Source organism: Dicentrarchus labrax, unplaced genomic scaffold (assembly GCF_905237075.1).
Source record: "Dicentrarchus labrax unplaced genomic scaffold, dlabrax2021, whole genome shotgun sequence".
Lineage (NCBI taxonomy): Eukaryota > Metazoa > Chordata > Actinopteri > Moronidae > Dicentrarchus > Dicentrarchus labrax.
This window is the reverse complement of record NW_026136705.1, coordinates 889,736-902,348: the sequence shown is the minus strand read 5'-3', so window position 1 is coordinate 902,348 and position 12,613 is coordinate 889,736. Positions and strand designations below refer to the sequence as shown.

The 12,613-nt window shown below is 39.7% G+C and overlaps 1 protein-coding gene across 1 annotated transcript in view; it reads right to left on the bottom strand.

The window, feature by feature from the left end:
• The window catches only part of trpc5a (transient receptor potential cation channel, subfamily C, member 5a), a 137,996-nt gene that overhangs the window by 31,461 nt on the left and 93,922 nt on the right, over positions 1–12,613 (bottom strand). The window contains exons 9-10 of the mRNA XM_051400051.1: positions 5,402–5,539; positions 2,484–2,682 (exon numbers count right to left, since the gene is read on the bottom strand). Coding sequence (XP_051256011.1) covers positions 2,484–2,682; positions 5,402–5,539 — 337 coding nt within the window. The remainder of the gene's footprint in view (positions 1–2,483; positions 2,683–5,401; positions 5,540–12,613) is intronic.

Here is a 12,613-nt window from a genome sequence, read left to right as displayed (position 1 = left end):
CTACTCTCTCTGTTAGAGAACGATAGCAGCCTGCGATGGTTAATAGGAGCACTTAGAGCTTAAAAAATTACGGTATATTTCTATGGGTCATTGCTTATTTCTCCATTTTAAGTCTGATTAAAGGTCCAGTGTGTAACATTTAGGAGGCTCTATTGGTTATTAGTGTACAATCACCACAAAATAAGAATAGTTGTGTTTTCATTACCTTAGAATGAGACGTTTTTATATACAGATATGGAAGCCACTGAGTCAGACGATAATTATATTAAGGTTTTGTGTCTACTTTAAAGGACCTGTGTGTAGGACTGAGTGGCATGTAGTGGTGAAGTTGCAGATAACTAATAACAGGCTGCACAAAAGGCCCCATCTAGAGCCAGTTGACGTCTGTAGATAAAAACGTCTCATTCTAAGGTAGCGAAAACACAGTGATTCTTATTTTCAGGTGATTATTCACTAATGAAAACATACCTGTGAATATTATATTACATTTGTGCCCAAGTAAATCTATGTGTGGGAAAGACCGACTATAATGTTCTTGAGGAATAAAATGAATGCGTCATCTGATTGGCAATCAAACTAATTAATGCAAATACAGAAATAATAATAATAAAAAGTAAAATCACTTGACTTGACTAATGTTTGATTGGTTTTAAATGGTATTTATTGATAACAACGACATATACTTTTCACAGCTGACATGAAAACTCTTTCTCAGTTTAACTACGATAGATGTATTTTATGTATGTAATTTAGAGACTGTGAAGATATTTGAATGACACATTATTATTCTTTAGCATTTAGTTCCCAACCTGGGGGTCGGGACCCCACTGGGGGTCGCCAAAGCTTCATGAGGGGGTCGTGAGGCCTAAAAAACTAGGTTTATATCTCAGCATTTGGTTCACTTCTGTGAAGAAAAGTAAAAGTAAATTGTCTAATAGAACAATGACCAAACATCAGGGACAAGTAAGTTATTAAGTCTGTATGATTGTTAAAAATTATATAAAATTCATAATACAGACAGATTATTGTGTAAAAAGTTCCCTAAAGAGATAATAATCTGCTCAAAATTCCTCCAAATCCTCTCCTTTTACACAAACTTCCTGAAGTTACTGAGTTCATTATTTGGGTTCATTGTAGTTCTGAATGTAAAATATCCATAAAATATGTCACTCAGTCAGGAGCTGTAACTTTAAAAGGTTGGCCACTACTGATATAACACTTTGATAGAGAACAACTACAACTGAAGGAACGATATATGCTCTCACTCTAATAATAAACAACACAAGCAGCAAACGGTCAGTGTTGTTTCTTGTAGTCCAAAGTGTTTTGTAGTGTTTCATGAAGAAAAAAGGGGCCACGAGCAGCGAGCGGAAGAGACGACGAAGGAGAACAGATGGTTTTGTATTTTTCCAAGTGATTATGGTTATGATTTGGAAATGATTGGTGTCAGCTCAGAGAGAGAATATGGAGATGTAATCACTCATTTTCACACCCACCCACCCTCAGACACACACACACACACACACACACACACACACACACAACCACCTCCTACACACACTTGCAAGCATCCCACCACACACACCTACACACACACACACACACACACACACACACACACACACACACACACACACACACACACACACACACTTGATGAATAGCAATCAAAGTAAAAAAAAAAACTAAACAGATAAGAAGTATTTTTTTCCCATTCAATTGAAATCTGGTTGTTTTTTACTGTCTGAAAGAGATATTTCTTCATCAGAGTACGGCTGCTTCCTGGACACACACTGATTTATTAAAGTCTTTGTGCATGTGTGAGATATGAGTCATTTATTAAAGAAAAGAGGAAGGAAAGGAAACACAAATGAACGAATAAAACTGTGATATGATGACGTACAATATCAAAACTTTGTCACTGAATCCCAGAACGACTCCGCTGTTTAAGGTTTCGTTCACGGCTCCACAACTGATCCAAATCACAATAATGTGTAATAAAAAACATTGCATTGCACAAAACTTGCATTGTGGGTAATTTTGATTAAGCACAAATGACTTACAGTACATTTTAGCCTTACTGGATTGTATATATATATAATACTACTACTGCTACTACTAAAAATAATAACACGTATCGATTCATTCTTACAGAACAACACAATATAATAAAATACAGTAAAATACTGTTTTGTAGTGATATTATATTGTTCTATATACTGTAATTAGAGTACGATTACAGTAGTTTATTGTAAATCAAAATACAGAAACCTGCTGCCAGTACTGTAAATATAAGGAAATAGTTTACAGAGTAGTGCTGTTTGGTACAGAGTCACATAAGTCCCACTAATCATAACTCATATAGCAGAAAACTAGAAAACTTTGAGGCACATTTAACACATCGGAAGTAAAAAAATAAATAAAATCCTCTCAGGAAGCATCAAAGTTAACAGACTGAAGTATATAAGGTTGTTCGTACATACCCAGCACCCACGGGAGAATCATCCACTCGACGATGGTGGGTGGGGGTCCCTGCATGTGCAGGTTGGTGCGGGCGATGTGCTGCGAGGCCAGCAGCAGGAGGAAGAGGAAGGTCAGGTAGGACGCCGTGTGACAGATGAACTTGATGAAGGGCTTCTTGATGAAGTTTCCCAGAGCGCTCTTAGGAGCCAGCAGGTAGATCTGAGGAGAAAGGAGGCGGAGACAGAGGGAGTTAAAACGGCGGAGACAGAAGACGAGGGACAAGAGAGATCATGAGAAAGATTAGGAACCAAATCAATGCTGGTGTTATTATTGACATTCTCATCTAGTTCATGCTAGTTTTTGCTAACCCTCTACTTGTTATCTTTCTATACTGGTGCAGTGGTTCGGACTTTAGACGGCTTTAGAAGCACCACCGGACTGCAGTCTTTACCTTGATCCCACGCGCTGACAGTCCCCCCACAGACACACTCATCCTGGACCAGTTAGCCTCCCTGAGACATTAGCTTAGGTACAACAACATGAATGTGCTTCTAGTGACTGTAGAAGCTTCAGAGGACTCACTGTTTCCAGAGCGGACACAAAGAGTCTGACAGCAGCTGCTCATTAGCTCTGTTAGCTCTGACTACCAGCTCGCTGTTCCTGCTACGCTGCTGTGGTCAGTCTGTCAGTCACTCTGGTCACTGTTAAGGCCACGCCCCCTAAGGTCAGTGTCCTTCGCAGAGAGGGAGGGAGCTAACAGAACTGAACACAGACACAATTCCTCAAACTTATTAGTGATATTATTTAACCTATAATGAACCGTAAGAAAGGCAGTGACAACCATTTGCTCTAATGTCTCTAATGCAGTTCAGATTTTTTAACTTTTTGTTTGAACTGTGACGCATTGAGAAAGAGAGAGACTGTACATAAGTCCATGGCGTTCTTGCTCGTCACCTCGCGTTATTGGAAAGCTTCGTCTCACACTGCTGTTACTGCTCGCGTTATTGCTGCTATGATGCTTGTTTACTTGTTCTGCTCATCTACTCGCTGCTGGCATCCTCAACTTACTCTGAGTCATGCCAGTGGGGCTTTTAAAGGAATTGAGTAACAGAGAGAGAGAGCGAGAGAGAGAGGGTCAGAAACAATAAGGAAGACAGAAAGGGAGAGAGAGACAGAGGTGTGTTTACATGCATTATTAAATTGTTAATAACTTAATCACATTAAGGCAACACTCTGATTATTGCAATGTAAAGACTTTAAGTGAATTATCTTACTCACATTAACAATAAAGTCAGAGTAAACATAACTGAATTAACATTGGATTACTCCCTCTAATCATGTGTTTAGTTTGGTTTATTTTGGTATTTTTGAGTCCTTGAATGCACCACAAAGGGCACTGAGTTAAGTGAGAGGCAAAAAGGTGCAAAAAGATGGGACATTTGTCTGTTTTAACATCTATAATAGTCTGAAAATAAAATATTTTGGTGTAAAACTTGATACTTCTGTATATGAAATCATGAAATTGTCCTCCCAACAAAATGGTTTTAAAACAATACAACAATAAACATTTATATTTAGATCACCTTAACACTATAACTAGATGATTTTGGGTTGTAGGTGGAGGTAAACAAGCTGTTTATTGTTGTGGTGGCCTCTCAATTGTAAATATACATGATAACACCCGAATACATTAGATTAGATTAGAATCTAAAATACTTTTTTAATGAAATTTAGTCGAGTTTTAACATCTGCTCCAACAATGAACTGCTGATTCCAAGCAGAATCCACTGGCCTTTGATCCATGAACTGATTTCAGTTTATCAACATTGGTTTAAAACCACACACAGTACGCCTACAGAGAGCCGACGGTGGGCCACCTCCCTGCTACGCCCTTATTAGCTGGTGCTCGCTTACTTTTCCTGACTGAACGTCCACTTTTACAATTTCACAGGTTTCAGATTCCCATTAAACGTACTGCAGAGAGTTTGATCTGGTTACGCCTCTGTATGACCTACAGAAATGAACAAGACCATCAGCGAGAAGACTATTTCTATGTAATTATTCTTAAAGACTGCCGGGTCAGATTTGATCAGATTCAACCGAAATCAATGACAAGGAGGAGGTGGAAACACTACCACTTCTTTCCACAGGCAGCGCCAGAATCAACACAAAATCAAAGCTCCTCGTTCCTGCTTCAAAGGACGTCTTTCTGATGATTATAAAATCATGGATTAAAACTTTGATGATTTATTATCACAAGAAGAAGACACACACTCAGTGATTATTTACTCTAAATGAGTCATAATCATCTTCACAAGAGTGTTTTGAGCCTGAAGAACTTCCACATTTACACAGACTACCTTCATCTGTCGAAAACACGTAAACAGGGTTCACCCCGTCATTTTCCAGGAGTTTTCTTGACGGCACTTCATCACAAGGAAGAGCCTATTATGTCTCTTCCTCCCTGCTCATTTCCTGTTTACAGAAAGTCTGAAAGTGTGTTTGTGTGTCGACTTGTGATGGAGGAGAGAGGCTTCTTACACAGTATTCTCCTAATGACATTTCTTCTTAGTTCTTAGTTCCTCCTTTCACTGATGCCTAGCAAGGGCTCCTCCAGCCAAAAAACATCTTGCTTAATTGCGCCGAGAGCAAATTTACTTTGAGGAAGGAGACTTTTTCTTCTCCTTCTCTCTCCTTTTCCTCTTTCCATTATTCTTTCTTTACCTTCCCTCCACTGATGCTTCCTCCCTCACTTCCTCCCTTCCTCAGCTCCTTTCCTCTCTTCCTCTTTTCCATCCTGCCTTGCTTCCTTTGAATTTTCCTCAATCCCTTCCTTCCTCGCACACTTTCCTCCTCATTACATTTATTTCCGCCTTTATCTCCCTATAGTTTCCTTTCCCTTCTCCACACTCCCACTTTCTCCCTCCTCCCTCCGTACCAGTGAGAAGACAGGAAACAGGAGTCCGATGATGAAGCAGGTGACGAGTTTGACCGCCCAGTGTCGTCTCCTCCAGCCCGGGAAGCCGTCGTACCACAGCGTGGCCAGCAGCTGCTGGCAGTTCGGCTGGGCCACAAACTGAAGAGAGAGAGAGAAAGAGAAAGAGAGAGAGAGAGAGAGAGAGAAGGACACTGTTAGGAAATAGAGTTTGAGTGTCCTTTTCTTTAAATAAATGAGGGTAACATTGTTATCAAAAGGGGAAAAAATGAGCAAGAAAAACCCTGAAACCACAACACTTATCTCCCGCCATGACACAAGCAGTTTTAAAAGTGGCTCATATATCATTTTTTGGGAATAAAGCTGATAAGAAGCAGTGTAACCTTCAAAACACAAAAAAAGTTGTTTCTTTTCTTCTTTTTTTTATGCAGAGCTCACTGTACATAACCTTCAAGTTTGTCCAAGTGAAATATTAAAATTGTTGCAGGTGTTTCTAGTTCATGTCAACCAGCAACTACTTCTTACTGCCTTCTCATTGGTGGCTGATATCTACAGCTGGTGGTCTTATGAATGAAATATTCACATTTTCAGCTCCAGATCCATTTCAACATACATTTGTTTCATCAGCGTGCGATTTAAGACTCATCAGGTTGCTTATTTACACATTAAAACTATATAAGACTAAAGAACACGTGTGCAGTCTCTCAGGTTGGCATATATGTGTCATACTACAGGACAACTATAGTAAACTACTTGTTCTTTTGCCTGTATTTGTTAGCACTTTGTAACTTTTCTTTCGATTTAAATAAATTATATTTTAGCTTTTTCTTTCTTTCTTTTTTGTGCACAATGTTTTTATTGGGCAACATTTGTATTATAGTTTTATTTCCATTCTCAAAGAAAAAATATGAGTACATTGAATGCAGCGTTGTGGGTTACCGAGGGCTTTCTCTCACATAGCCAGACCTGTCTCCATACTGGCTCGACCCTTTATCATTCTGGTATTGGGTGAAATAAAAGGCACTGGTTTGTTTGCATTTCTTTAAACCAATCACAATCTTGGAAGGCACAAAGCTCCGGGATGTAGCGACGCCACCTTTGCAAAACAGTGTTGCAAGATAGCGTAACATATGGAAGCTGAGAGCTAGATTTTTCTTCTTATCTGGAGAAAACAAGAGTCTGATTCCCCAAGATAATGCGAAAATATATAATAAGTAAACAAACTTTAGTTTTCTGTAAGATCACAGGATAACTGCGAGAACTCGAAAACAAGTGTCTGGTTCATTTGATCACGCCTGATGTCAGCCTTCAAGTGTACATTTTGGCTGTTGCCAGATAAATATGGTAAATATTTTATTACCATTTTTACAAACTATATTCGTTCAGATGCTCCAGACTTAGCCCCTGGCGGGTAAATGCGTCCAGTTTTATCTTCCTCCGTGAGCTGTTATGACAAACCAAAGGTTACTTCCTGCCCTGAGAGAGAGGTAGCTGCTCTGTTGTTCAGGTCGCTTCCATTTACATCTCATTACAGCTCATCCACTAATACTGTTGGCGTCGCACCAGAGGCTGTTTGTCCCCGTCAGCCCTTCAGCTGCCCTCTGAGTCACCAAGAACCAGCTGAGTCCTCCTTTCTGTTTGTCTTTCCTTTTCTTTTCCTTCCCATTGTGTCTTTCCATTTCTTCTTCCCTCCAGCCCTCTGCTCCTTTCACCCATCCTCTTTGCTCCCATCTAATCTCTTGCTCTCCTGCCAACTTCGTTTTGTCTTATTAGTTTCTTCCCTCATGAGCGATTCATCTGGTCCTTGTCGAGAGGTGTCACACTCTAAACTGCGAAAAAGAAATCTCAAGACATTAAAAAAAGCCTTGTTTCCAGGAAATGAGTCTAAAAAGAAATATAATCTTGTCAAGCAATTTTTTGCATTAGAAAAGTGATCTTGTTTTAAGAAAAGATATCTAACTTTGTCTTGATGAGACATTACAGCTAATATTGAGCTACATTTAACAAGTTCCAACAATAGTTTTCATAATATCCCAGCAGAGGAACAAGATTATTTCATTATTTTAAGAGTAAGTTTAAGAGAAGGTCACCTTGTCCCAGTGTTGGAAATGAAGCAGCTGTTTTAGTTTTTATTGTTTTAATAAAAAAATACTGAAAATAAGAAGTTTCTGATGCCTTCATTTCAGACAAAGTCATTTATATTTATTATGTAATGAATGAAAAAAGAAATTGCTAATTCAAAATGAATGTTACATTAAGATAAAATTCTTAAATTCAGCTCAATAAAGTGACCAAAATACTTTAACTTTAATAAAGTTTAGTTCATTGCTTGTAATAAGCACAACTTGCTTACATTTTGTCATTTTTTCTAGTTTTAAGGCCCATTAGAGTCTTTCAATGGTTAGATGTTTATGTTAGTTTTAGGAATTGTAGCCAAGATAAACTTCCTTACTTCACTGGCAGATTTCCTGCTCAATACAAGTTTATCCTTGTTTCTAGAAGGGCTGCTTTTGCAGTGTAAAAAGATTTGAGAGACAGTCGGTAATCCATCACATCAGCTACGTGTGTGTGAGAATGTAAAAAGTGTGTTTTCCTAATAAACAAATGGGCCAGATAAACCTCCAGCTCAATTCCTGCACATCCACCTTCACACAAGGACACACAACAACAACTGTTCAACCAAACATTTAGCTAAAAGCTTAAAAAGGCAATCTGCCAAAAAAATAAAAGTTCAGGTCTGCGACTGAAGCTGTCAATCAATCGTGATGCTCGGGGTACTTTTTCTAAAAGGTGGCTGCAGATTTTCCACCCTTCCTTGTTTTCTTGCAAGTGTGGGCTTGTTTCATAAATAATTGATCCTGCCACATTTTATTAGCTCAGCCCAGGACTGAGTGTCAGATATATCTGTGTGCGGCTCTCACAGCTTCTGACTTTGCAGCATCACGTGGCGGCGTCGGGAAGAAGATACTAAATGTCACAAGAGATATTAACGGCGAGGCCCCGGAGCAGACGCCAGCCGTCCCTTGGTGTTCCTGCCGGTGGGTAACGAGGTATCAAACCCCTACAACGCTCCAGAATATGTTCTCACTTTCTATTAAATATGGTATGATGAAGGTTAGAGATTGGAGCTACGACGAATACATTATGGAAAACATTTTTTTAAATCGTTGAAATCCTTTCTCATGCTTTTTAATATAAGTGATAAGAGACTAAATCCACCATCCTCGTTCTGTGCTCAACTTAAAATGAGGCTTCAGGCTTCAACGTTACAGTCTCTTCAGTCACAGATTCCCAGTTTGTGTTTCCCCCGGACAATGTTTCCTTGCTGAGCGGGAAGAAATTCAATCAAATTCAATTAAATAATGATATTTATAAAGGTCTGTTGTCAAAAACTGAATATAATATTAATAGGTATACTTTCATTAGTGTATAATCACCTGAATATAGTCACTTACACTGACTCCATGTAGGGCCTCTCAGGTTTTTTGCAAGTCACGCGGCCACTTTACTTTCTCCGGCACACTTCACAGCCCATTCTCATTCCCAGATACAGACGCGAGCAGTGTTCAGTTAGCTGCAATCTGCAACTTCACTACAACTACTAAATCATCCACACTGCTCCTATCTTGATTGATGACTGGTTCCTATATTATTCTAAGACGTTTTGTAATGAGGCACCTGGTGAATATATTTTAAAATATGCACGAGGAAAACATATAACAAACATATAAATAAACATATATAAACTATATATAAACATATATAAACATATATATATGTGTGTCTTATTTGTGAGAAGCCATAAACGAGCAACAGTGTTTTTATCTTTTTAGCGTGGGAGGGTTTTCATTCTCAATTTAATCATTTTATGTCGCCCTTACACCTCCGATAACCAACAACCTGAGAGAGCAACAACAGATATGACCTAAATACACACACACACACACACACACACACACACACACACACACACACACACACACACACACACAGATAAACCTGGCGACAGAGCAAGTTGTTCAACCTCTTATCTGGTTATGTGTGTGTGTGTGTGTGTGTGTGTGTGTGTGTGTGTGTGTGTGTGTGTGTGTGTGTGAGGATATTGGATAACGAGTGGATTTAATTATAAAGACGAGAAAAGAGGGGAGAAATGTTAGAAGTCAAACCAAGGTGGCTTCTCCCTCTTCCTCCTTTCTTTCCTCCTCCTCCTCATCTCCTCTTCTCTCCTGTCACTAATCCTCTTCATCCTCAATGCTCCTCCTCTTCTTTTTTTTGCCCTTTTCGCTTTCCCACTCCTTCCTCTACTCCTCTTCTTGTCTTCCCATATCCATTCTCCTCCACCTCTTTTTTCTCTTCTATTCTTGCCTCATCCCCTTCCTCTTCTCTTTCCTCCTCTTCTTCCAAAACTCTCCTTTATTTTCCTCTTTTGCATTTACTTTCCTCCTCCTCTCCTCTTCTTCACCTCCTCTATTTCTCCAGTTTTCCTCTTCCCTCCTCTTCTCAAACACTTCCCCTCTCCTCCTTCCTCTCTTCCATCTCTCTCTCTCTCTGTCTCTCGCTCAGCAGCAGTTTGGTTTCCTGTTGCTATGGCAGCGGTATGCTAATGAGGGAGTTGATCTCCGGGCTCCTCTAAACTACAGCAGTCTGCTCCTTCCTCTCCTTTTCCTTTCCGCTTCAGTCTCGAGCTTCAGTCGGCAAACATCCTCGTCATAGTTTACAATTCAGACAAAAACACTCGACGCTGACGTAACGCCGCCGTTCAAAACAGCTTCCCGACCAATCAGAGAGCGGGATCAGATTGGGAAGGAGAAACCAAAGCACCCCAGTGGGAACAGAGTGAACAGGTCTGAGACATTGTCCTGGGTTTTTTTTGGGAGGGTGAGACATACATAGATTATTGAAGTGACCTTTTGAAACTAACAACCCGTGAATCAGCTTAAATTACACAACGCATGAGTGAGAGCCGAGTGGTGGGTGGTCAGTGAATATCAGCCAGCATCAGCCGGAGTATCTAGATAATAATAATGAACGTGTGGTGGGCGATCAGGGAGGTCAGTTGTGACACGGATGACGTCGTTTTTTTTCCTGTCTGAATCCGAGCGCTGCGTTTTATCTGTGTTGAAGTGGATGGAAATAGGGTAAAAAACTTGAATAAATGAGCAGAGAAACATTTCTAGAGAGGCCAGGAAGACTAAAAAAGAAATTTAATTAATATGTTTTAACCTTTGTCACCTTCTCTATGTGACCACATTGACATGCTTCATGTCATGTCAGCAGAAAAACAGAAAACCCTCCGATTAACTCGATATATTCAAAGATAGATTTGATTATTCACTCTTCTTCTCACTGGTTTCACTTGCAATCGTATGCCTGGCTGCCAAAACTAGATAGATAGAACCAGATAAATGTAAATTAGCTGTTTTTATTATGTTACATGAAGCTAAAAAAAGCTAAATGTGTTACTATGGTCATATTAGAGAGTATGCCAGTTATGTGTTGCACATGTAAACATCCTGGTTTCACAAACCTGGATATGCTACCTGAAGATACTCCGATAGAAACTAGCACTATACAGTACATAGAAAAGTTTGTTGACACCCAAATACTCCACCCATATGTTGGATTAAAGTCTTCACACCTTGTTTCTCCCCGAAAAACCCTGGAAAAGAGCCACTGAACCACCAAGATAAAAGTTCCAGTCCATCCTCGATTGATTACCACGGTCTGTCTGTCTGTCTGTCTCTGTCCCAACAGACCAGGTCAGTGATGTGAAAACTGCAGAGGATAAAGTCTTAAACTTAATCTCAGTGTGCCTGCAGCACAGAAACCACACTCTTTCATGCTAATCCAACAGCAGCTTTTACATAACACACGCACACACACACTACTTTCACTGCTAGCGATGATGTGCTGGTCGGGGTGAGAGGAAGAGTTGTCTGATGTGCCTTGAAGGAAAGAGAACAAGGGTGTTTTTTTTTGTTGTTGTACAGTAACACAACGTTAGACATTTGAAGAGTTTCACACACATTTTTACATGTTTAAAAAAGGCAAAACAAATAAATGTGTAAATTTTATAAAACTATAATTACTGTAGATAATTATTCCAGTGACTGTAGGATGTGATATGTTTTCCTGCACAGCTGGGTCAGATGTCAGATGTCAGCTACTCGAGAGCAAAGCCAGAGCCGGTTGGTTCACTATTTGCTGATGCACAGTCTCCTTTTTGAGTCAACAACCTTCAAATGTTTAAATGTGTAAGACAAGCTTTCACTTCTACTGTTCTTACAGACAGCAGACAACATAAAAAAAAACCCAACTTACACCCACGCAGCGACACATGCACCCACAATAACAACAACCAGAACAAGATATACCATGAAATCTGCACTGCTGGCAGCCCACTGAGTTTCAAGTGACATTTAAAAATCAATCACCAGAGACACGGGAATGAATCAGAGAGTGAAGTATTAGCTGTGGATTACAGCTGAAGGGAAGCATAGATGCCAGTTGATGGAGGCTCACTCACTCATATTAAATAAGATTTGCTTGCAACTTGCCGGAAATATTCTGGAGAGGTTTTTCTTTATTCACACTCTGCTGTACGAGTTGCAGCGATAAGGAACTAAAGTTTATTTTTGATTTTAAAAGAGACTCTGGGGAACTGGCACAGACAAGGAAATTAGCCGAGTGGAAAACCTGACTCTCCAAAGAAGGCCCCAAACCCCTTTTTATATTAAAGTCTTCATGGAGAGGAGTTCTGATGACTCATGTTAACCTACTGAATGAAACCGCAGCCCGCAGTGCTGCGAGATGAATAGGCTTTTTACGTTACATTTGCATTTCCGCTGTTGCAGCGACTTGCAGAGCAGGATTGTTCAGGCAGCTTCTGTCTGATGAATGTGGACGGGGGGAATCAAACCTACGGTAACTTCTGTGTCTTATTTTACAAAGGCAGGAGTTGGAAACATGTGACCAACTATGTGAAAATACATTTATATTCACAAACATCTCAGCTCAGTTTATTATGACTGTATACAAGAAAAGTAATCAACAGTAATAACAGTATTGCTGCATGTTCTCAGATCTCCTTTCAGAATGTGTGTGTGTACTTCTTTGTCGATCTCTGTGAGGAACTATTTCAGGATTAAATATTGCTGTCACTTAATAGTTGAGTAAACCGTTAGTTGTAGAGTCGTAGTCGATGGTTTTAGGGGA